Here is a 23,685-nt window from a genome sequence, read left to right as displayed (position 1 = left end):
TGTGTAAGTAGAAAAAAAGAAAGAGCACAATACTTAATGCACGTACGAAAGGTAGACTTTGCGTCATTTATTAGCCATATACGTGGAAAAAGGAATGTTAGAAGAGGATGAGAAGAATTACTATAATATAAAAGAACGAAAAAGGAAAGGAAAGGGTGTTCGACGACTTTAATAAAGCGTGTACTTCAACTAAGAGTATAGTACAGCCAATAACCAGAAAGTCTTATCGATGTGAAAGTGAAAGTCAAATAAGAAGGAAAGAAGAAGAAGAAACAGAAAAGAAAGGAGTAGTAAAGAATGAAATGGACGTGAGCCAGGCAATGTTACAAGATAAATTATGGTCAGAAGACGGTGGCCATTTATATATATAATGCAATTTGCACTGCTATTTCTAGACAATGTATGCAACCAGAAGGTCAGGCAGACAAAAATGGAGGAAAGGGAGTCCAAGAAAGAGGATGAACAGCATTGTTAAAGAGCGGGCAATTGCTGTCTAGCTTCAGTCAAAGTGCAACAATATTCAAGTTCGTACCACCACCAACATATTAAGGCGACTGACTTGAGTTCCATAAAAACACTAAAGAAGGACTGTAGACACGTTTTTTGTCGCACTTTTTTGTTTGTTCACTTCTAACTGATATGAAAAGAAGAAGGCTCGATTCTCGTTCTTTCAATCCTTGTTACTTTCTCCATTTCCCCTTTTCAAATCATTTATACGATTTCTACATAAAGTTAGTCGCGATTGAGCTAGTAGTTTTGTATTCTTTTCTAAACTTAAGTTTCCAGATATGTGGTATCATTTAAAATGCACGTACATAGGCCTACACCTTTTTCACATGAAGATTCTTCAAAGAAATATATATACATATATATATAAACCTTGCGAATAAAAGCACAATTAGATATCTGGAAATCATGGTTTGTTCTCAATCGAAAGTGTTTCTAGACATTAAAAGCCGCTTACTAATGTCTGAATGGGAATCAAGAAAATATGTAGTATGTATGCTTTCCTACATTTTCATTGTATAATTTACACGGTGTAGAAATCGAAATCTATGCCATTTATAGATTTCATTATTGTTAAAAAGTGTTACTTTCCTCTTGTCAGCCCCTCTTTGACGGCCTATTTTCAGCTTAAACGGGGTCAATGACAACAGCAGTCGCGACCAAAAGCGAAACATGGTTCTCTCCACTGCTAATAGAGACGCTTGGACATGTGCATTTCTAAGCAAGCGGTTCTGGATGTAAGAGTATATTATTATATTGTGACAAGTAAGACTGGGTGACTGATGCAAGAAAAAGGACACAATGAAGAAGGATGATGATGATGATGATGATGACGATGATGATGATGATAATGATGATGATGGATAATTGATGATGAATAAATAATTTGTAGGAAAAAGTAGGCAAGATAGGTCGTTAAAGAAAATTGGATGATTATTTTTTTTTCTTTTTTTTGTTGTTCTCAAAATTTGTAGACTTGATCTTCTGGCTTGGACACCGCTCTTGGTTTATCATAACCAAGGTCATTTGTAGCTTGTATCATAGATTTAACCATACCTAACGGCCCACACAACAGAAGTTTGATGTCTTTGGCTGGCTTTGGACAGTACTTTTGTATCATTTCTTTCGTCACCCAACCTACTTCTCCTTGCCAGCCCACAGGTGGTTTCTCAAGCACATAATGTACAGAAAATTGATCATGCTCTTTGGCCAATTGATCTAAATCCTCTCGACACAAAATATCGTCCTCTGTTCCGTTGCCAAATATTAGGTCTATCTTGGTGTGGTCGGCAGGGTCCGTGCAAACACGTCGGATAATCTGCAGCATGGGCGTAATACCTGTACCCCCAGCAATCATACCAATGTGCCGGACCATGTTGCATTTATAGCTAAAGTTTCCTTTGGGGCCACGCATACCGACAGAGTCACCCACTTTGAGCTCACCCATCAATTTAGATATATTGCCGGTAGGATAAGACTGAAAAATCATTTGAAAGGAAAAGAAACAAAAAAAAAAGGGAAGAGTTGGTACAAGAGATGATCAAATCTTGCAGAGGGCCATACTGAACGACCTATTTCCTTATGTTGACATGCTATCCCTTTCCAAATAGTTTACCTTAATAACCAGATCAAAATGTCCCTTACTCTCTGCTGTAGGTGTGTAGCTTCTCGATATTTTTTTACCATTAATTTCTGCCATGATGGAGATATGCTGACCGACTGGCAGATTCAACATAGCATTCGGGTATGGTAATTGAAAACGATACCTATATTTAGAGATGTTTTGCAAAACTCATTAGTATTATGTTTTCCTTACCGACGGATAAAGGTATTGCAGTAGAAAGATTTTTTTTTTTTTGTTTTCTTTACTTGGAGGTATCATGAGAGATATGTGTCTTTTTGATGAGTTTAAAGCTTTTGAAAACTTTAGGGTTTAGAATCTGTCTAGCTACAAGATTTAATAGAAACGAAAAGAGTGAGGGAGAGTTAGACTTTGCTGCTGCCCGTTTAAAAGCATGTTTCTGTTCATAAATTCTTGTCTATCTGTTTACATATTATATGTTCCTGATAGTAATAATAGGAAATCGAGATGATAGCTGTGATAATGATGGCATAGGGTAACAATTCTTCATTTGCTATCATGATTATATATCCAAAGGCATAGACTTGTGTACAAAACGTTACGATCAGATCAGTTGGTAAGTGACTGATGAAGTAATGGCACTGATGAAGAGTGGGTGAAAGAAAGAAAGTTTGTCGAAAACCAAATTACTATGCTTATTTAGCTAAAAGTTTGAATAAATCGTATGTTATTATACAAAGATGAAAAAATTGAAAGATAATTTGTCGCTACTCACTTTTTGAAGGATCTGGTGTCCACTTTTACAGATAAGAAGTTGAAAAACGTCGTATGATAATTTTAGTATATTGTTAGCGAAAGAGAAAAAGAGTGTCTATGTTGCTTTTTCTACAGCGGGGGCTACTGTAGTTTGTAAAAGCTGGAAAAAAAAAGGAAAACAGAGTCTGCCTTTGTTTCAGATTTATTCAATGTTATTATAAAACTTCAGTAGCAGAAGCAGACTGAAAAATAGTTTGCTACAGCAATGTACGTAATAAGACTTTCTATTCATATTAATAAGTTTGAGTGGATTTCTAACTCATGCTAAACAGTTCTGTTGCAGTTCGAAAATAGAAAGATAAGGAACGTACTTATCATTAGCAAGAAGTGGAGTGATTTTAGTGATATTAGTGATTTACCAGCCACATACACACACACACGCTGCGCATGTTACGACAGTAAGATCATGCCATTCCCTTTTTTCAAACTCCATATCATAGATTGGAAGTCATAAAATAAACGCAGCAGTCACACATAGATATTTATTAAAAAAAAATTTTTTTCCCTTTTTTTTTTTTTTTCTCTTTTCTTCTTTATAGCAAAAGAGAAGATCCGCACTTGACGTGTATTAATTCTACATACTGGAATGCTTTGTCATTCGATTCTTTATTAGTTTTGCTAATAAAACTGACGTTAGGGAAGGTCTCCAGACAATAGTGGCATCTTTTTAAGGTGCTGTACCTGTAATGGGTATTAAAATGCGTCAGTCCTACTGACGTCGCTTGTCCTTATCCAATCCGTATAAACGAAGCACTTTGTGTGAAGTTTGGAAGGGCTCTAAGGACAAGCCATTATTTCTGGTCATAGTTATAGATATTGCGGATACTATATCTTTTAGATATAGTTAACACAATGGAGACTACTCTCTCTAGTTGCTATCAACCCTTTTTTTTTTATATTTATATATATTACTTAATGGGAATGAAAAATCAAAAAAGCGGTATCGACGGTAACAGGATGCTCGCTCATTTTACATTGAATTTCAAAAAAGTTCGGAAGCATCTGTTGGGATTGCGTTCTGTCTAGTGCTTGACTGGCTTATTTTTGGTGCCTTTGTAGGCGCTATCTGCTGCTACCTCATTTAAGATTGTTACATTGTATATGAATGAGTAAAAGAGTTATAGACACACAGCGCATTTATGATAGGAGGACAGTCAAATGATTGTCTAATCCTTTTATTCAGAGTGTTTTTTGTATGAAAATAAATTAAGTGGTAATGTTTATCAATTCTTCTGATTCTACTGCTGCTGTACCATTTTGAGAAGTAGGGGTGTTATCGTCTTTATCGCTACTATTATTTGGTGAAGAGGAAGCTAATAAGGCAGCTAATCTATCTCTTGAAAGCACGAACGGTGTCCAAGTCAACTTGTCAGGATTCAACTTCAAATAATTCTTCCGGTCCAGTTTTTTCAAGTGAGCCTTCATAGCATCCAAATTCAACAGTATTGAGTGTTTGCCATGAGCGTCATATTGAATCATGTTGTTTTTCTGAAGTGTTGATATGATATCTTCTGAAGTTAGACTTGTTTTGTGACTCAATTCCTCAATGGTAATCTGTTGGCCTTTCCTTTGCTGCACCAATTCTCGATAAATGACATTTTTCCAATAGCTCTGGTAACTGAGCAAACCCAAGTCAGATAAAGGCCTTTCTGGTGTGCCTGTCTTGCTTTCCCTTTTTGATAATAAATAACTGAAATCAATCAGGAACTGGCCATAGCCTTTCCTTTGGAAAACAGGCAATGTCAAGATACATGACACATTGTAATTCATGGAAGATCGTTTCTCTTTGGAAAAATAGCCGACAAAATGACATCCCGTTCCATCATCCACTTCTTGTATTTGTTCCTCTCTGTCCTCTCGCTTTGACTTTGTAACAGTAGTAATAGTGGTTGTCTCGGTCATGACGTAGAACAAAAAGGGTTCGACATCATAGTAAAGTGTTTTGTGATCCAGAAAGAGTTTGGCCAGTAAACACAGGTTCTGACAATACATTTTGTTCTTTCGGCCATCGACTTCAAATATAGATATTTTACCATCACGGTAAATCTCATCTCCTGGTGGGTGACGCACTTTACATTTGGAGATATGACGTTGAGCAATGAAAGGAGACTTCATGTATTTCATACAGAATTCACAAATATAAAGCGTCGCATTCTGGCTGTATTCTTCTGGATAAGGTGCAACATACCACGTATCAATAATGTAATTGTTAAAGTAGATTTTTCGGATTTTAGGAGGTTCGAATGTGGGATAAGGACTGTTGTGGGTCATGCTGTTGCTCGTAGGACGGATACCATGACGTTGTAATTGTTTCTGTTGCTTTTTCAGTTGTTTTTCTTCTTGTTGTTGTTGGATCAAGGACTTTTTTTCAGCCTTCAGTTTTGCTTTTTCGAATTTTAAACGATCGAGTTCATTAGGAGTGCCTTTCTTTATGCTGGCTTGCTTTTCTGTTAATTTATGTCCAAATGTCTTGAAAAATAAATCTTCTTTTAAATCTTTTGCTTTCTCTTTTTTGTGTATTTGTGTTTCTTTTGCTTCCTCTTCCTCGTCTACAAGTTCTTCTTCTTCTTCTTCTTCAGAGGGTGATGGCGGTGGTAACGCGGGTGATAAAGATCTTTTCCGTTTTTTACTAGGTCTACCTCTTTTTCGTGGTTGCATGTCTGTTGTTGTTAGGTGATTTAAATTAGCATCTTTCAAGTTCAAAGTGATTTTGATTGGTTTGATCCTTGATTTATTCTGCCTTGTCATTATTTTGGTTTCTATTAAAGGTGGCGTAGTAGAAGTGGCCATACCTTCAATATACTTTGTAGAATGTGTCGGTGATGGTCTTAGGCGGTATTTATTGCTGCTTTGATTCTCGTCTGATAAAGGTAAAGGTGGTAGTTTGGGTGAAGGTAAAGGTGAAGGCATGCTTGAACATAAATTACAATACCAATCATCTAAGGAAAAAATAAAAAAAAGGAAAAGGGAAAAAAAAAAACCAAAAAAATTGGGAATTTTAGGGTTTCAATGAGTAAAACCTTGGCTATTTTTTTTTTTCTCCACGTATAAAAAAAAAATTGTACCTTTGGGTATAGATTTCAATGCTGGATTATAACAAAATGTGTGGTATCCTCTATCACATCGACTACATATCACAATCTTATTCTTTTTTTTTTTTTCAAATATAAAAATAACATATTACGTGTTTGATTGACTATGTTGACCCAGCTTTTGTATAGTAGTATTCTATGACGTACCTCATTACTGTTGGATTGGCATACAAGGCAGCTCTTACAATCATTACACTGCCAATCATAGGTTTGGATTAGTTCTACTGTTGTCTTATCAAGATGGTAGCAATAGGCGTGCACTATGTAGATAGTAAGAATCAGCCCTTACTATCACTTGCATTTTCAACAAAAAGGTTCAATTTGATATCGAAATTCCTACCTACCGTTACGGTGACAATCAAAACAGGTCAAAAGTGTGCGGGTAATTCCATCTTCGTCAAAGTCGTGGAGACCCTTACAAATATAACACATTCCAAGATTGTACTATATCAAGAAGGTAGTTTGGTTCGCTTATTTATTGCATTTCACTGCAAAAAGACAATAACGTCTTTGAACATATATCATCTTACATCAATGTTGGAGCGAGGACGACGCGTCCTTTTCGTCTTGGTCACTGTCATGGAAACAAAAAAGTAAATTGGCAATTTTTAACAATGGGAAAGAAAACGAGAAAAAAAAAATTGGAGAGAGAAACCGTATATTATGTATAAAATATGTAGAAGAGCGGGATGGGAAATGAAAGAATTAAGGGAAAAATGAACCCCCTTAATTCAGAAAAGAGTCGTCCTGGGTGGCTGTTTGTCTTTACGCACCTCTACACACACACACACATACACACACAAATGCACACAAACAGTAACAGCGCGATCGTGTCACCTTCTTTTCGCGTTTTGTTTGCACTGATTGTAAACAAATGGAAGACTGTTCGATGTTGCCTTGAAACTGTTTGAGAATTCGTCAGCAGAATAGATAGGATGCGCGATCATGTCAAAAGTGACAAAAATGCACATTGATGACTACATATTCTTTCATAGGCATTGTGTTTCGAACGGGTCTTCTCTGCTTATCTCACCTTATGAGCTGTCAACCGACGAAAAGAAGTTTGTTGTTGCCTATTTTTAAACTTTCCGTCATCTCTTTTTTTTATACTTTTTCCCTTGTCGTCGTTAAAATGTCATGTCAAGGTTTGATACAAATATAAGAATTCACCGAGCTGAAGCAAGGTTATTTTTTATGGTTCTTCTTCCTTTCAACGCATTTCTTTCATCTATTCTCATCGTTGCAGACTTGAATGTTTCATCTACGCACCTCACAACTATTGTGTAGGATCATCTCCTTAAAAAATGCCACTGATACCGCTGTTGATGATGCCAACGATATTGTCACTGCTGCTGGTAGTTGTTATACGACTGAAGCTGATCGACCGACAGTACCTATAACAGACAATCCATGCAGAGAACTCTTACCGCATAAATACACATCTTATCAAGCGATTCCCATGGCTGAAGAATCCTATGCAACTTCTGCAGCTTCGACAGTACTCAAGACGGAAGCAATCATCTCTGAAACGCAAGTGCAACATGCATTCGAGTTCAATATTATCCTTAAATATTCTATAGAAATGATTGCTTCCTTTATGCTGATTTTGGGCAATCAAATTGTTAATGTTCGCTTCCTTGGTCAGCACTTGGATTCTGAAATCATGGCTGCAGTCTGTTTGGGAAATATGTTTGCTGCTATCACTGGCTATTCCATAGGACAAGGCATATTGACAGGTAAGCGAGCATCTTTTATTTTTCATACATTCTAAAAAGTAAAGCTATATTCATCATTGAATAATAAATATATATGATGTTACATAGCAATGGATACATTAGTAGCTCAAGCCTATACAGGCGCAAAAAGTGATCCAACCGTTGTAGGCATCATTTTACAACGAGGGCTTATTATCATTAGTCTTTTTGCCGCTTTGATCACAGCCATATGGTAATATTAGTGATCATGGTTATAGCTAACAGCATTGTGGGGGAGGGGAGGGAATAGGATAATCTTGTTCGATACTGAAAAGATATGCTGGTTTTCTAACATGAACTGTACCTAAAACATATATAGGTCTTGTGCTGAACCTATCTTACTTTATTTGAATCAAATACCAAGATTGGTCTCTATAGCACAAACTTATCTCTTACTGTGCATACCCCACATGTATTTATATTTTTTCTTGGTTTGTACCAGAAAGTTTTTGCAAGGCATCGGTAAAAATAACTTTGTCAAAGGGCAGCTTAGTTTACCCCCTACACTCGTACTCATTCTATATCTTTCCTATTTGTATGAGCGTAGGCGAGATGAAGATCATTATGTATTTGTTATGTTTCGCTTTTCCATTGAATGTTACTTCCAACTATTTTTATTTTGTCTATATGGATCTTGGTTATAAAGGTGCTGGGTATCATCTAATCACCACGGCTGTAGCCTATACTGTCCTATTGCTTTATCTCGTGTATGCTTTTACCGATGCGCGCAAATACTGGCCTGGCTTGACAATGAAACCATTCCACCATTGGGGGCAATTCTTAAGATTAGGTAAGATGTAAAAAGTTTGACTGTCGTACGATGAATTCTCATATTTCGTGCCCATTTCATTCACAAAAGGCCTCCCTGGTATGTTGAGTAATACAGAATGGGCTTTTGAAATCTGTGCTATCGCAACAGGTGCATTAGGTAATACAAGTTTAGCCGCTCAATCGATAGTGTTATGTTGCATTTCCTTCCTTTTGACAGTTCCTGGGTAAATACAAAAAGAAAAAGGCATGCATTTTCATTCAGATATTGATCGAGTCATTTCTATAAATCATGGGATATAGTGGACTATCGACAGCTTTAGCGGTGCGTGTTGGCCATCATTTAGGAGCCAATCGGGCTCAACAAGCCAAATCTTTATTTATCAGAACAGCGGCCGTTGCTTGCTCCTCGGTGATCATCATTTCAATCATTTTATATGCTGTTCGAGGCCACATTAGCTATTATTTTACGAAGGATGCAGAGGTTATTCAAGCTGTCAGCGATCTTTTAACCATCGGCAGTATCGCCCATTTCACAATAGTAAGTTTGATGTGACTTATTTGCACAACGCACATTTAGAATTCATAGAGAGCTATATTTGACAGCAATACCCAATTTTTTTTTTGTAACATTTATTCTGCTGCCCTCGATCATAAAGGGAGTAGGTATAGTCTCTTCTGTTACGTTGAATGCTCTTGGGAAACAGCATTTGGTTGCTACTTTCAACATTATTTCCTATTATATGATTGGCCTTCCTTTGGGTGCGTATCTGATGTATTTATCAACTGCTACTACGTCGTCCTTCGCACCAACAGGCCACTTTTATGCAGCCAATAGCAACATAGACGGTGTGATAGGTATATGGAAGGGTATCGTTCTGGCTGGTATCTTGAAAGCCTTCTGTGAAGCTTCTGTATTATTATTCTTTATAGACTGGGAAAAAGAGTGTATGCGTGCAGCTCTCCATGTAAAACTATCAAAGTAGCATTGCCTCGTTTTTATGTACAAGTAAAATGGATCATTTACTGTTTTAGTAACCTACGAATACATTAAACAACGACCTACTCCCCTCCTACATCAGCAACAATTTGTCTACGTGGAAAGATATTTTTTGAAAAATTTCGTGACTATTCAAACATTTTAAGTGTACATATTTTTTTTTATTTTTTTTTTTCGTCCATCTAAACAACATATTCTTCCGTTTCTTCTTTATCCTTGTTCAAAACAGCTGGAAAAAAGTTTAAACAAACAACAAAAGAAAAATCATATCGACATTTCTTTAAATTAAGCAACATGGGAGGATACAGAGTTTATATTGGTCGTCTTGCTCGCGATGCACAACGCAGAGACATCGAAAGTCTTTTCAAAGATTACGGACGCATTCTTGATGTTACAGTGAAAACCGGTTTCGGCTTTGTGGAATTTCAAGAAAAAGCCGATGCGGACGATGCTGTTCACGATATGCATGATACACGTTTCTTAGGACAAAGGTTAGTTTCGACTTTTTTCCAAATGACATGGTTAAAAATAATAATAATGATAATAATAAAAGCATGCGGGCTAACTGAACAATTTTTCTAATGATTTTCTCCCTTACGCTATTATTAATTCAACAGAATTATTGTTGAACATGCCATGAGCCCTCGTCGTGAACGTAGAGAAAGAGATTTGTAAGTATTGACAATGAAGTGCACAAAGTTTGCAGAATACGGTAGAATATGAAAACTCTTAGCTAAATTTTTTCTTTTTTTTTTCTTCCCTGCGAATCGTTTCAGTGATACCAACCGTATCGTTGTAAAGAATATTCCTCCAAAGACCACTTGGCAGGTAAAGTCTCTTATTCTATCCTAGTATTGGCTTGCTCTAGGGCCGCCTCCTCCTCTCCTTTTATACCTTCTCTTGTCTTTCCTTCTGAACGGAGGGAAAGCTTGTTAAAAAGATGGCCACCCCCGGGTTTGGAGTCTATGTCTTTTTGACTGGTTGTTGTCTGTCTGCTATTTTTACGGATGTGAACTCTTCCCTTCTTATTTATATTCTCTTAAGGATTTCTGGACCTTTTGTTGTGTACACAAATTTGCACAGATGATATACGGGTTTAGGAATCCGGTTGACTCTGGGGTTATATTTTGGCTCTCTATATATCTCTTCTTCCATCCCATTTTACCATGCGTCCTTTGAAAAAAGATCTAGCTTTGTTACATGCGTGATACTAAAACATTTCTCTCTCTCTCTCTTTCTCTCTCTCTCTCTCTCTGTGTGTGTGTGTGCCGCCGCTTCCTGTTTCGACTTGAAGGATCTCAAAGATTTCTGTAAAAAGGCAGGCCGTGTTACATTTGCTGACATTCTCAAGGATCATGATGGCGAAGGGTAACGTATCTATTTTTCTGTTATTCTCATTGAAAAACTGAACTCATTTCTTTATTTATACCATTTCCTTACATTTAGTGTTGTTGAATTCGCCAGAAGAGATGATATGGAATATGCATTGAAAGAACTGAATGATGAAAAATTAAACGGTTCTCGTGTCAAACTTGAAGAAGCTGTAAGTTGTGATAACACCTCATCCTTGTGTCCTGCATCAACTGATGCGGGCAATGTCATCAAGGATATTAAACAAGTAACTCATCGATTTTACTCCCTTTTTGATGACTGTCATCCTTATAGGGTCGTAGAAGAAAGGGTCGTGATCGCAGTAGATCTCCACGACGTCATTCTTCTCGTCGTTCTCGTACTCGCAGTCGCTCTCGCTCTCAAACTCCTCCTCGTCGACGTTCAGGCCGTCATCATGATGCTTCAGAAGATGAATCCCGCTCTCGCAGCCGTTCTCGTTCTTCCCGTCGTCGCAGCAGTAGAAGAGATCGTTCAGCTTCGGCTTCCCGTTCTCGCTCTCGTTCACCAGCAGAGGAATCAAAACAAGAAGATCGTTCTCGTTCTCGTTCGCGCTCAATATCTCGCTCTGTTTCAAAAGAACGTCGTCGTAGCAGTCGTCGTCAGGATGACAATGAGGATGTGAAGAGCAGAAGTCGTAGCCGTAGCCGTAGCCGTAGCCGTAGCCGTAGCCGTAGCCCTGTCGATGCCAAGCATGAAGATATGGTCATTGATGTCAATGTTAGAGATGAGGAAGACAATGAAGATATGAATGATAAAGCAAAAGATGAACGAGATGAACCTGAGGAAGATGACAGCAGTAGACGCTCTTCTAGACGTAGTAGCAGTAGACATAGAAGAGATGACTAAAATCAGAATGAACCGTAGTAGATGCAAAATTTAGTAGTACATGATATGCAATAATGGATTGCCGTTTTTGAATGGGATGTCAAAGTAAATCAGTGGATATACTATTTTTATGTAAAGAATGTAGGAAGACTTTCTATCTGTATACATACAATTTTAAAAATGAATAAAAAAGAAAACAATTTTTTTTTTCTGTTTGTCACTGCTCCTTTGTCATAACCTCCTGCCTATCTAATAGATAGAATCGGCTTTGAATTTTGTCACCAAATTCACTTCAAAGGTGCCCATGCCTTCTATTTCCATGTTAATCTCTTTCCAGTCTGGCCAAACGCCTACCACTTGCTCTTCTTCAACAAACTTATTCAAAATATGAGGCGGTGGAGGATAGCGCATGTAAGCAAAGGAGAATGCAAACAGAAAGGTTTCGTCTTCTGCTCCTTCTTTAGGCACATACTCCGGTAAACGCGGCGTTATCTGCGATTCAAACTCTTTGATGGACTCAACTTGAGTATTACTACCAAAGCTCGTTAATGTTCTTTGCTGTTGCAAATGCTGCTGTATCTGACTCCCTTCCTGCATGGACGAAGGAGCAGAAGCAAAAGATAACAGAAAATCGATATCTTCTTGAGGTAATAAGACACAGCGCGAGAAGACGAGCCCACCTTCTGTCCATGTATTGAGCATGCGAAATAATACAGCGTCTTGATCGTAACGACTCACTTTCGCAATCGATCCATACTTTGCCACTGATAACCAGGATAAGAATATGAGTAACTTGTTCACAGAGACTACTGATATATGATGGAAAATAATAATAGTATTAAAACTTACTGTGCGCATTCACCGTATTTTCCCATTGCTCAAATTCGGTCTTCTTTTTCAAGATACATTTGAGAGTATTATCTACAAGCCCATCTGGACAAAATAGTGGCTGATCAAGTTTATTTACGTTAGCTACTGAAGAACATTGAGGTACAATTATCTTTGGGGTTGATGCCAATGTTTGTGGTAATACTGATGGTATCCTATCACGAAAGTGAAATTTCAACTGAGGTAATTCCTCTGTTTGCTGTTTTTCCTTTTCATTGTTTGAAATAGATGGTATAGATGGTAAACTCATATTATCGTCGTCCTCAATAATTGGGTCCACTTGTGAATTATCTGTAGTAAATTCTGAAATTTGAGTACTCATTTGCTGCTGCTCTTCTTTTGTTGATATCTTTTTTCCGTTTGTCACTATGTCTTCATGCTGTTGTGATTGTTGTTCTTTTTGCGAAGAAAAGGGCGAAAAAGGGGAGGGTATGTATAGATCTTGGGTATCTGCTGTAACCGAATTATCGTTATTCGTCATGCTATGTAAAAGTTGGAAGCGGTCGACCGAGGTCTGTGTATTTTCATCAATAGATAAACTATGTACCATTGACTCCTCCATCTGTGTTTGAGATTGACTGAATGAGGATATGGGATCTTGTTCAGTCACCTGCTGATCAGCACCATTGTTGTGAAGCGGAGGTGAACGCAATATGCTACTATCCACATGAATATCATTCTATTTCCCCCCCCCCAAAAAAGAGTAATCATGGCTTTAGTTGACCGCTCGATGATGGTCCACTTTGTGAAGCTCTTCTACCTTTTTGAAAAAATCAAGAATACTGGCGTTTGTTCGTGTGCTGCCCTGGGTTTTGGGTGCCTTTTGTTTACTGGCAGCTGCTCTACTTGGCTTCGAGGTTACAGATATATATTATTTGCTTCCATTTCAAAGAATACAATCCTGTCTTTCAGGTGATGAACTTACATTTCGTCTTTTCCCGGTCATGAACAAGTAACCATTGGATTTACTGCTTTTGGTAGAAGGGAGGGTTAATGGAATGCGAAATTGCACGACAACAAAACGCGTGACGACGCGTTGCGTTCAACTCCGGTTATATCTATCAGTACAGCATCTTTTTAACTTTTTATGTCAGACCTCTAAGAATATAATGTCAGAAATCCTGCTTAGCAGTCGCTACCTATCCATTATATTTGACAATCCAACAATATGAGCTAGAGCAGTTCAATTAGGCGGCAGAATTATCTCAAAATTGCCGAATATTTCGATGTCAAGGATATGATGGCATAGTCATGGAGTACGGAGAATTGGAGACGCCTGCTCAAGCTACAGATACTTTTTAAAGAAAAGATAGAAAGCGGCAGGCAGGCAAAGGAAACTATCTGGTGCGGAGAAAGCGGTTGTATTATCATCAATTCATCGAGTTCGAATCAATCAGTATTAGCAACACGAAAGAAACACAAAATGTACAGTACCCGAGCTAGGTCTTTGAAGGTTATCAAATACTGCCTCATCAAAACAAAGCTGGACATTTTGAAATATACATAGAAGAAAACTGTGCGAGGTAGCATTTATTACAGAGGAGTTAATGAACCATACATTGTGATGGAGGCTTCCCCAAGTGAGAGAGAAGTATGATAAACTTATCAATTTGCGATTAGGATTGAAGTAGAATAGATATGAATCAGTGAAATTGCAAAACATGCAAATAAAAAAGCATTACTTTCGACGTTTGTTATCCCGTTGTTCTAACTTAACTCTTGAAATTATATGGTTACGCATACTACCTACTATAGCTTCTATATGAGAGTGTAGCATTTTTCTTGAACGGTTTTAAGAATTTATCTTTTTTATACAAGGCATAAAAGAAAGAGAGGATCATATGATACAAATGAAAACATAATGTAGTATGGCAGAAATATTTACAGGTTCAATAAATAATACTACATCTTTGGTTAAGGCCTCTCTATTAAAATTCGAAATCGCTCCGAAAAGCTTCCAAGTTCTGTTTATCACACTCTGCTGCCAAATCTTCTCTGCTCATCCTTTGGTAGAAAAAACGAAAAAGAGAGATTAGTGAAAAAATCTTTCAATTACCGTAAAACATAATAAAAGAACTTACATAAACATGAGTAACCGTAAGCTATCCCAAATTCCATTACTTGTGCCAGAGCTTGGTATATCCATTGGAGCAACTTGCGGTTGACCATTGGTACTCATTCTTCTCACAACTTCAGCTGCTGAAAGAGATGCGGCACGTTGTAAATCCAAAGTAGTTAACAAATGTTCTGCTGCTTCGCGATATTGCCCTAAATTCATACAACTGATTGCCAGATTATACCTCGCTCTAACGAAGGATGGGTTAATCTGTAACGCATTGAAATACATCTCAATCGCTGCCTCCATGTCTCGCGAATTGGCCAATGTAGCGCCTAATTTGTTCCATAATTGATAATCATCTGGTCGAGTCATCAATGCTGCTTTGAAACAATCAATGGCTTTTGTATACTCTTCAGACATATTAAATAATATACCCAAACCAACTTGAACCTCGGCATCTAACAAAGACTTATCTCTTTCATCTGATGATAATGCTGCTGATGATGTAGATAGCGAATGTTGATAACGGGCAGCTTTCAAAAACAATTCAGTAATATGCTCATGGCGCTTTTTTTCATCCTTTGTATCAAATTGTCCTAATCGTTGGCCATCCAATAAATGTGTATACTTGGTATTATTGAAAAGCCATTGTTCTAAACAATTATAAGCATCCATACGGCAGTGCTCATTCGTATAACTGACAGCTAAACCCATCCATGCATTGAGTAGGTGGGGATCTAAGGCGACAGCTTTCTCTAAAGCAGTGATTGCAGCTGCATCTCGTTCGTTTTCTTGCTGTTTGAGGCCAAGTTGTTCCCATGCTTGAGCATTTTTAGGATTCAGTTGCACTTTGGCTTCCAAGGCCAAGACCATGTCAGCTAAAGTTTCATGTTGATATTGATCAATAGTATGTTGATGATTCAAATAAGGATTGTTGGGAGTATAGTGATATTGTTCATACTCTGGATGAATAGCTCGATATCCATGGCCTGGTTTTAATCGATCCCACGACTGCTGTTCTTTCTTTAGAGTCTCTTCATTCAACAGACTTTGTTTGTTTTCGAAGCTTTTCTGATACATGCGAAGCCAATCTTCTATGTCATCCTCTTCTTGATCATTTGAGACAGACCTTGACGCAACAAGACTGTCTGTCGATTGTGCTTCCTGCTGCTGTTGTTCCAATGCTGATAAATCATGATATTTACTGAATTCCTTTGACCAATCTTTAGTGTCCAATAAATGAGAAAAAGACGTGTCTGTACGTGCGGCTACATTTTGCCGCTGTGATGATGTAATGCTTATAGCAGGTTGGAAAGAAGATTGTTGTGGAATGTCTTGCAGTCGTTTCTCTTCATTTGCTAACTGAACCTCTTCAAATGCTCGTTGCAAAGCCTCTTCATCTATTTGAGAATGATCCTGCTGTTTCTGAAAAAACTCGTCTGTCCAAATTTGTGAGGAGCTAGTAGATGTCGTCGTACTGCTGTTGCTGCTGGAGCTTTGGAACAGATAATGTTGCCGGAAATATTGAGCTGCAGGAAGTTGAGGTGGTAAATCAGGGTGATGCCTTGCATACACTTGTTCCATTTGTGCTTCCTCCGAAGGACTTAATAAACCGGGTGATGAGTGACGGCTATGGTCGTGATGAAAATCATGCAGCCAATCATCTTTTAAATTGTGAGCTGAAGCAGGAGGTAGAAAAGGGCTAGATACATTGCTTCTACTATATTCTGCATTATGAAAAAAGTCGTTGACTGATAACTACATAAAAGATGGAAATATAAGAATGGCATTGCTTGTCGTTTCTTCGCTTCCCGTATCTTTGGTATTTCTTACATTGTCAGTAGAGGTCGACGGTGAATTTGCAGCTGTTGATGTTGAAGGACTCCTAAAGCCTGAGAGGGCCTTTTTGTTCACAGAATCGCATTAGTATTCTATACAGTTACTGAAGGGCAACCATATTTACTATGTTCAACTCATTACCGGCGATGTTTCACGATCATACTGAAAACGATCCTATACAGATATAAAAATAATTAATATATAAAGTTTCTACGATACATTTGCACTCAATATGAGAACAGACATTACCTGCTGCAGGGTTCGATCACGTCCGAAATGCTTTACAAATTTATTCAAACCATTATCTGTACTACATTCAGAAGCAACACCCGTGAATTTAGGAAATACCATATACCTCTGTAAAAATCGAACAAAAAGAGAAGGGAGGAGAAAGAAGGAGAGCAAAATGAAGGAGCAAGAAAAATAATAAATAAAAAAAAAAAAAAAAAAAAAAAAAAAAAGTTATCAACTTCAGAAAATCTCATTGAAATGAAACCTTTTTGTTCAAAGTTGTGTAGTTTCACATGTTTGCGATCATTGTGTATTTTTGATTGGGAAAAAGGGCATCAATCTTTGTATAAAGACTACAGTTATTTCGGTTCTTATCATTTAACCAATGCTTGTAATTTTTAATAACGTCGACAAAACGAACAGAGATCACACAATTCTAGGTGGAGATTGGAGGGTTAAGACAGGAAAGACTGCAAAAGATCAGAAATCTATTTGAATAATGCATTTTGAATTATATCTTGCCAAAAGTACTTTTATGGTTAATAAATGCCATCATTCAGCAATGGTGACACTAAATTCTGTTTCTTCCCAGCTTCCTATCTTCTTTTTCAAAAATTGTAAAGGCTTCGCTCAGCAGATGTAACATTTGTAGGGACAGCACTTTCAACTGAAACAGCTAACTTCACTCCCGAGATCGGAAAGATTACGGATCTCTTGGTTTCTATTCTTTCTACAATATTTTAACTAATATTTCAGATAAAGTAAAACTTTTTTTGGACAATTAATATTTTTATTTTAGACAAGTTGTAACTGTTTTGTAGACGAAAATATAAACCGTTCAAACAATTATTCAAATTCAAAACTTGTCAGTAGTGGGAAACAAAACAAACAAAAAAACCGTACTATTCCTCACCTATAATGATCTAAATCCTTAAAATATAAGGAAAACCGTGTTTATTACGGCGATACTTTCTTCTTCTTCGCTGGCTTGAAAACGTCGGGTCTTCCCGCTCCAGACCAAACTGCTCGAGATATGGTTATCATATTGATAGCGGCGTTAACGTCTCTCTGCCATAGCTTAGGCATTGCTTGCAATGAAGAGCGCCGATACCCTTAAATCCAGGAGTATCAACAATTTGCATATCATCATAGAAACAGAGGCTGCATGTTTTAGAGGTTTTGAATTCATCGATTGCGACAACAATCAATTGACCTTCAGCTTCACGTTTTTTCAGGGTTGCAAAAAGTTTATCGACAACACCACATCGTTGCCCTTTCAACTTGACTACATCTTTTCCAAACATTCCAGCACCAAACACGATCAGTGGTACCCTTCTAGGGAATCCTGAGTACTTATCAGCCTTCCACTTCTGAACGCATCGATTTATGTCCTGGTTGCTTGCATTTGGTACAATATGCATTTTCTTCATCGGAGTCTTCATTCTTCTCTTTCCTTGCTTTTTTCTTTTCTTTCTTGATTTCAAAATTCTGTTTGCGTTTTCTGCCTGTCGCACCATCTATAGGTACAATAAGGTCGCGTACTAATGATGAATTTACCAACTTTTAAAGCCACATGAGGTGCTTACCATGATCTGCAGTTTTTGCTTCATACAATTCACATTTAAAGTATTGTTTGGTGTAACGATTCCCTTTACCGCAATCAATGCACAGATCAATCTATATATGTATAAATATGATCAGATATATAGGCTTTCAAAAGGCAAGCTACCATTAACAGCACTTGATTTTTTTTTTCAAAGATTTGCTTTAATAAAAAAGTTGTCATGCTTTTATAGTTAAGCCTATCGCAAGCTAACGTCAATAAGACCATTATTGGCTACTTCTTACTGAAAGAGACTCATTTCTTGGGTTCGTTTGTATGTCATCCTCAATGCTGCTTGTATATCACTGAATAATGGAGTGTCCAAATTCGATATCCAAATACTATGGACTTTATTTTAAAAAATGTTTTAATAAATCTAAATTTAAAATGTATATGTTTCATTAAAAATTGTAAATTGTCTAAAATATTAGCTAAAATTCTTTCTATTGATACAGTTGAAGTAATAAATCAGTATCGCTGAGGATTGGAATCCAAGCAAACGACAGCAATAAATTCAAACTACGACCATTACCTAATCTATCAAGAAACCGCTTTGCAGTAATTGTGTAGACAAAGCGAATAAACAATTAACAGTTGGAAGAAACTATCATGGAAGTCCAATCAAACCAGTGACAGTGTTAGAGCTTTCATTGATTAGTTAAAAACATTGACAGAACCGCGGTATAGTTACCAAGCTGTCTGATGGACTGTTTATGGCACGATACATAGTTTTGTGCTTCTGTGTTCCACGTCTGCCAAGAAAGGGCAGGCAACCAAATATGACTGAAAGTAACAATTTTACCAGTTGAGAGCAAACAATTTTCATTGAAAACAACACTGTCCTTAGTATGTCCATATATGGAAGCTTTTGTACAAGGGAATGGTAGCCCTTATCCCGAGCACTACAGCAAATGCCGAGTTTCGTCCAGCAATCGTTCAGACACCTTAAAGCCTGATAATGATTTCTTTGCCAGACGTAACAGAGCCTAAAGTTGAAGGGAGATTACTGTTGTCGCAGGAAACTTGAGTTATGTTGGCAGATGAATGCAGTATTGAACTCACAGTCAGGAGAAGTAGTTGAATGGAAAAGATAATCCTCAAGTACCGATCCTCGAGAATGGAGAGCAGAATGTTCTTCTCAAATATCCATTAAAAAAATAGAAAAAGTAACCTTGGTTTATGTTCAATTGACCATATTTTAACCATGAGACACTTAACAGTCGCAAAATATGGACAGGCATTTCGGTGTAACGATCTAACCTGTGCAGTGCTGGCAGTTGGCCAAACATAGCGTTCAAAAGAAAGAATAAGTTGTCCGGTAGACTAGAGCTAATAAAAGTCTCTCAATGGTCCAAAGCTCAAAACATGAACGGTTTTAAACATTAGGTGATAGGAACAAGATAACCACAAAGAGAAGCACTGTTGGGCTTTGAATGGTTCCCTCCCATTATCTGGTAATGACGGCGGGAAAATATGCAGCCATTATATCTGGATAAATGCTGCGGCGAAACAAACAACACAGCAGGTCCACGAATGTGCGTGGTGCAAGAGACAACCATATGGTGTTAAGGAAGGCTTCTTTTATTTACAACTGATAACTAATTTTTTTTGTAGTGTAGCGATAAAAGGTTTCAATTGAATTAAAAGGTACCGAACAATAGCAAAATTTGACATAAACACGATATCAGGTATTATCACTCAACCTCGTAAAAGGTAACTGGCGTTATGAATATCAATCTACCTGTTTTATAACAGCTTTCATTAGAGTATCTAAACAGAGTTCAGTTTTTATACACTATAAGTCGAGTTAAGTATTCATAGACTAGCAAAGGATTGGTTGAAATGTGGTAGCAAGACGCCAGGTGGCGATGCAAAGCCTTCGGGAGACCTCTGGCTGAAGCTTATTCTAGAATGAGGATGCTTCAAATTTTATGTTCACATAACTGAACATTATGAACGACCCTAATCCTTAAATTAAAATCTACTTTAAAGTACTCAAACTATTTAAATTGAAACCCAGTTTAACCTTTTTGGAAATATTTATCAAGGAATTAGAGAGGTGGCAAAAATTGATGATAACCTTAGCAAAGTTGGGAAGTATTGCCCACATATACGATGTATTCGTTTTGATGACTGGCTTCGAAAAGGATATGTATTCTTTAAATAATACGCTTTATCGGATAGATGGGAGTAAGGGCTCCAAAACAAGTTTGACTAACAAAGGAGGAAAGGGGTTGACTTGTATCAGACCGCGGTTTGGGTCATATTGCCAGTAAAGTCATCATTTCATGATCTGAATAGACTTTACAAAAAATCATGATATACAAAAGTGCTGGTAAACGCGGAATTGAATCCAAAGCGTACCATGATTGGATCCGAATATCCTCGGTGAACGCGATCATATGCTGTTTTTCGGACTAGTAGAAGACTGATACTCTCCAATTGTTTATATCGCGTTGTCAAACTATTTCCGCTTTTGCAGGATTCCTTCGGAAGATATACTGACACAATTCAGATTAGCAGCAGACATTCATTCGATTGGACCGGATGAGTATTTAACCTTTACGAGTTTTTTTTTGTAAGAGTAGAGTTAACCACTCCGGTGGTTACCGGACCTTTATATCTTTCCAAGTAACATTCTGAGCAAAGGTGTATTAGTTTATACTTGATGCATATCATAATTTTAAGGCTCATTTACTGGGTACCTCTACTATAAAACCTAGCAAAATGGAATGCACACATTAACGCAACAATCCCAAAGGAAAAGGAAAAAGAAAGTACCTACGGTTATTGTTTAAAAAAAATGCAGAATCGACTTTAATGATAAAATAAAGGGGATATATACATACATATAGCGATGCAATTGTATATAATTCAAAAATATAATCGTAAAAATCCAAAAAAAAAGGAGTTCTATATATCTGAAAAATGATGTATCTCTAATATGTAATATAAGACTGATGAGTGATTACACACATAAGCAATTTTGATATAAGTCTCTATAAACTGAGCACAAGATATATAGTTGAATAGAAAAAATAAATAATACAAAAAATGATAAATATAATATAGACATCGTGCTTCACGCTACTTCATGCGTTCTTGGCTGTTGTTGTTCATCCAAAGAACCACTCGAGCTAAAAGAGCCATTCTTTGATTTATCCTGAACAACTTCGACAACAGATTGTTCTTGGACTGATGACTGCTGACCTAGACCAAACTGACTGACATCATAGCCATGCTTCTCCAAATAAGCACGGAAGTCAGCATCTTCTTCAGCTAAACCATCCACTCCAATTTCTGGAACGAAAAACCAGGCAACAAAGCTAGCGGCAATGGCAATACCACTACCAACCAAGAAGGGCCCACGATAACCTCCCATGGCTTCTTGCATAGGCACAAAAGCAAGCGTACCAACGGTTGCTCCTACTTTACCTACAGCAGCAGCAATACCATAGCAAGTACCACGGACGGCAGTAGGGAACATTTCCATGGCATTCAAACCCATAGTGGGGCCAGGGCCATATTCTCCAAGGGCTAAAAAGATACCATACATAATCTAATAATAGCCAAAAGATGACGGCGTATTAGCAACATAATCTGGCTTGATCCATGGAATGGCTCGTCAAAAATACTTACAATGAACATAGGCATACAATTCTTAGAGAGAGGCTCATATACTCCACCAAGAATCATGCCAACAATACCTTGAGCCATTAGACCAAAGGCAAGCGTCTTTCTACGACCCAATTTATCGACTGAATAGGCACCAGCTAAACAACCGGGAAGATAGAAAGCAAAGAGTAAGATGTTCCAGGCAACGATTTGAATATTTGAATCACCACTAGCGACACTGTCGAGGATGACTGAAGAGAAAACACCATTTGGATAAGTAATAAAATCATAAATGAACCATAAACCCGAGCTTAACAAGATACGGAACCAGTATCGCTTGAAAATGAGCAGATAAGGAACATGCTTTCTCAAAGCACCTGTTTTGTAACGTTCTGAATCTCCCATTTTGAGTCGGACTATATCAATAGCATCAAATATACAGTTAGAGATCATGAAGGCGAGTTACACAATGTCATCATGAGAACTTTCTAATGCTCAATAGACACTTACAGTACAAGACGGATAAGGGAGGGACTACACCAAGACCCAGACATAAACGCCAAACAGGTTCCAAATTATCCTTGAAGATAGCAAGCAGAACAACAGGCACAATGGCTGAAACGACATAACCAAGGTCGATAACAAAGTTGGTTACCTAGAAAAAAAAAGAGACCAAAAGTCAGTTTTTTTTTTTCTGATTTAAACACCATCGAAACTTTGAGTCATGGTGCCATATTCCGTAATTCTATATTTACAAGTACAAACAAGCCACCACGTTTCCCAGGAGCTACTTCATCAGCAGACTCACCTGCCGATACAGAGCTACACGGGTATTCACCACCTACACCTACACCAAGAATACCCCTGGATATAATCATCATCCAAAGCATACCATTGACGGAAGTTCCACTTGAAGCAGAGGATAATGCAGCGCCAACAATTACAAGAACAGTGGTCAGAATAAGTCCGATTTTACGTCCGATGCGATCAATTACGAGACCAAATCCTGCAAAATTACAGAAATTCAGCGGGCAGAAAAAAGAGAAAAAAATACAGATAAGATTGTTTCATCGAATTTGAAAGAAAACCATGGAAAAGTGTTAGAAAAAGATAAAGTTAAATCTGTATCAGCAACTTGAACTTCATAGTTGAAGAAAGGGTCTGTTCAAGGTCAAAACTTACCTAGTTGGCCAACAATAGCACCAACAAACATAGCATAAGATAAACGAGATTTCATATCAGCATTGAAAATGCTATCTCCGTAGATTTTCCCAAGAAAGAGATTAACGAAACTGATGACTCCAGATTGATAACCATCAGAAAGTAAAGCGAAACCACTGAATAACACATTAAAGAAGGACGCAGCCCTGGGTTTCTTCACTAGCGCCTCATTGGAATCAGCAGAACTAATGCTACCGTTGTGATTGTTATATTTATTACAATCCGCATTAACTGTTGTAATTCTTTCTTCGAGTATTACTTTTGGTCCATTAGAATTATTGTCGCTGCTGCCGTAGTCCTTAATAGTAGTATTGGCCATTCGTTCTCTTTATTATCCAAGTATATAACTTTTTTGAAATTCCCAATAACTAAAAAAATAAAGACAAAAAAAAAAAAGGAATGGCAAGAAATGAAATTTATATAGAAATTCGAGAAAAAAAAAAAAAAGGATCTCAATCTTTTTTTTTTTTTCTTGTGATTTCCAGAAAAGTTA

General features: G+C 37.4%; 9 protein-coding genes across 9 annotated transcripts; 2 read left to right on the top strand and 7 right to left on the bottom strand.

Moving 5' to 3' along the window:
• Nucleotides 1-1,468: 1,468 nt before the first annotated feature.
• BDF20DRAFT_911131 (uncharacterized protein) lies at nt 1,469-2,649 on the bottom strand (the record flags this gene model as incomplete). Its single annotated transcript, XM_053083787.1, has 4 exons — nt 1,469-1,984; nt 2,123-2,273; nt 2,377-2,455; nt 2,559-2,649. 4 exons carry the CDS (start codon nt 2,647-2,649, stop codon nt 1,469-1,471), a joined length of 837 nt encoding a protein of 278 aa, XP_052937747.1.
• Nucleotides 2,650-4,021: 1,372 nt separating this feature from the next.
• Nucleotides 4,022-6,212, bottom strand: BDF20DRAFT_355449 (acyl-CoA N-acyltransferase). The gene is made up of 2 exons (XM_053075267.1): nt 5,971-6,212; nt 4,022-5,844 (listed from the first exon to the last, which is right to left on the bottom strand). The coding sequence occupies exon 2, from the start codon at nt 5,813-5,815 to the stop codon at nt 4,112-4,114; it is 1,704 nt and encodes a 567-aa protein (XP_052937746.1). The 5' UTR covers nt 5,816-5,844; nt 5,971-6,212; the 3' UTR covers nt 4,022-4,111.
• A 575-nt stretch (nt 6,213-6,787) lies between these two features.
• BDF20DRAFT_999055 (mate-domain-containing protein) lies at nt 6,788-9,660 on the top strand. Its single transcript, XM_053085477.1, has 7 exons — nt 6,788-7,733; nt 7,821-7,944; nt 8,071-8,213; nt 8,299-8,541; nt 8,611-8,746; nt 8,823-9,060; nt 9,179-9,660. Exons 1-7 carry the CDS (start codon nt 7,250-7,252, stop codon nt 9,503-9,505), a joined length of 1,695 nt encoding a protein of 564 aa, XP_052937745.1. The 5' UTR covers nt 6,788-7,249; the 3' UTR covers nt 9,506-9,660.
• Nucleotides 9,660-11,759, top strand: BDF20DRAFT_355340 (uncharacterized protein). The gene is made up of 7 exons (XM_053075266.1): nt 9,660-10,010; nt 10,137-10,190; nt 10,296-10,347; nt 10,814-10,887; nt 10,984-11,062; nt 11,185-11,266; nt 11,412-11,759. The coding sequence occupies exons 1-7, from the start codon at nt 9,814-9,816 to the stop codon at nt 11,531-11,533; spliced, it is 660 nt and encodes a 219-aa protein (XP_052937744.1). The 5' UTR covers nt 9,660-9,813; the 3' UTR covers nt 11,534-11,759.
• Nucleotides 11,760-13,366, bottom strand: BDF20DRAFT_355658 (uncharacterized protein). Its single transcript, XM_053075268.1, has 2 exons — nt 12,586-13,366; nt 11,760-12,500 (listed from the first exon to the last, which is right to left on the bottom strand). The coding sequence occupies exons 1-2, from the start codon at nt 13,184-13,186 to the stop codon at nt 11,986-11,988; spliced, it is 1,116 nt and encodes a 371-aa protein (XP_052937743.1). The 5' UTR covers nt 13,187-13,366; the 3' UTR covers nt 11,760-11,985.
• Nucleotides 13,367-14,552: 1,186 nt separating this feature from the next.
• Nucleotides 14,553-16,267, bottom strand: BDF20DRAFT_817173 (uncharacterized protein; the record flags this gene model as incomplete). Its single annotated transcript, XM_053077230.1, has 3 exons — nt 14,553-14,619; nt 14,706-15,165; nt 15,211-16,267. The coding sequence occupies 3 exons, from the start codon at nt 16,265-16,267 to the stop codon at nt 14,553-14,555; spliced, it is 1,584 nt and encodes a 527-aa protein (XP_052937742.1).
• Nucleotides 16,268-17,789: 1,522 nt separating this feature from the next.
• On the bottom strand, nt 17,790-18,095 carry BDF20DRAFT_857121 (uncharacterized protein; the record flags this gene model as incomplete). Its single annotated transcript, XM_053080330.1, has 1 exon — nt 17,790-18,095. A coding segment is annotated over exon 1 (226 nt), but the record flags the coding sequence as incomplete, so codon positions are not given.
• Nucleotides 18,096-18,645: 550 nt separating this feature from the next.
• Nucleotides 18,646-19,526, bottom strand: BDF20DRAFT_857113 (uncharacterized protein). The gene is made up of 2 exons (XM_053080329.1): nt 19,048-19,526; nt 18,646-18,960 (listed from the first exon to the last, which is right to left on the bottom strand). The coding sequence occupies exons 1-2, from the start codon at nt 19,210-19,212 to the stop codon at nt 18,889-18,891; spliced, it is 237 nt and encodes a 78-aa protein (XP_052937740.1). The 5' UTR covers nt 19,213-19,526; the 3' UTR covers nt 18,646-18,888.
• A 1,912-nt stretch (nt 19,527-21,438) lies between these two features.
• BDF20DRAFT_911124 (major facilitator superfamily domain-containing protein) lies at nt 21,439-23,511 on the bottom strand (the record flags this gene model as incomplete). Its single annotated transcript, XM_053083786.1, has 5 exons — nt 21,439-21,915; nt 21,996-22,387; nt 22,482-22,626; nt 22,727-22,977; nt 23,154-23,511. 5 exons carry the CDS (start codon nt 23,509-23,511, stop codon nt 21,439-21,441), a joined length of 1,623 nt encoding a protein of 540 aa, XP_052937739.1.
• Nucleotides 23,512-23,685: the final 174 nt, after the last annotated feature.

Source organism: Mycotypha africana (genome assembly GCF_025528875.1).
Source record: "Mycotypha africana strain NRRL 2978 chromosome Unknown BDF20scaffold_3, whole genome shotgun sequence".
NCBI classification, from domain to species: Eukaryota; Fungi; Mucoromycota; class Mucoromycetes; order Mucorales; family Mycotyphaceae; genus Mycotypha; species Mycotypha africana.
Note: the sequence above shows the minus strand (reverse complement) of the source record. Positions and strands in the feature narration are given on the sequence as shown.

What these genes read in the sequence shown, in the direction of transcription:
- BDF20DRAFT_355449 (XM_053075267.1), bottom strand. Translation starts at nt 5,815, where the DNA reads ATGCCTTCACCTTTACCTTCACCCAAACTACCACCTTTACCTTTATCA.
- BDF20DRAFT_999055 (XM_053085477.1), top strand. Translation starts at nt 7,250, where the DNA reads ATGTTTCATCTACGCACCTCACAACTATTGTGTAGGATCATCTCCTTA. An exon ending in AAAGTTTTTGCAAGGCATCG is followed by an intron (nt 8,214 to 8,298) that starts GTAAAAATAACT and finishes GTATGAGCGTAG; the next exon opens with GCGAGATGAAGATCATTATG. An exon ending in GGGGCAATTCTTAAGATTAG is followed by an intron (nt 8,542 to 8,610) that starts GTAAGATGTAAA and finishes CATTCACAAAAG; the next exon opens with GCCTCCCTGGTATGTTGAGT.
- BDF20DRAFT_355340 (XM_053075266.1), top strand. Translation starts at nt 9,814, where the DNA reads ATGGGAGGATACAGAGTTTATATTGGTCGTCTTGCTCGCGATGCACAA. An exon ending in GTGTCAAACTTGAAGAAGCT is followed by an intron (nt 11,063 to 11,184) that starts GTAAGTTGTGAT and finishes TCATCCTTATAG; the next exon opens with GGTCGTAGAAGAAAGGGTCG. An exon ending in TCGTACTCGCAGTCGCTCTC is followed by an intron (nt 11,267 to 11,411) that starts GCTCTCAAACTC and finishes TTCTCGCTCTCG; the next exon opens with TTCACCAGCAGAGGAATCAA.
- BDF20DRAFT_355658 (XM_053075268.1), bottom strand. Translation starts at nt 13,186, where the DNA reads ATGGAGGAGTCAATGGTACATAGTTTATCTATTGATGAAAATACACAG. An exon ending in AAATACGGTGAATGCGCACA is followed by an intron (nt 12,501 to 12,585) that starts GTAAGTTTTAAT and finishes CCTGGTTATCAG; the next exon opens with TGGCAAAGTATGGATCGATT.
- BDF20DRAFT_857113 (XM_053080329.1), bottom strand. Translation starts at nt 19,212, where the DNA reads ATGGACATACTAAGGACAGTGTTGTTTTCAATGAAAATTGTTTGCTCT. An exon ending in ACAGTCCATCAGACAGCTTG is followed by an intron (nt 18,961 to 19,047) that starts GTAACTATACCG and finishes CTTCCATGATAG; the next exon opens with TTTCTTCCAACTGTTAATTG.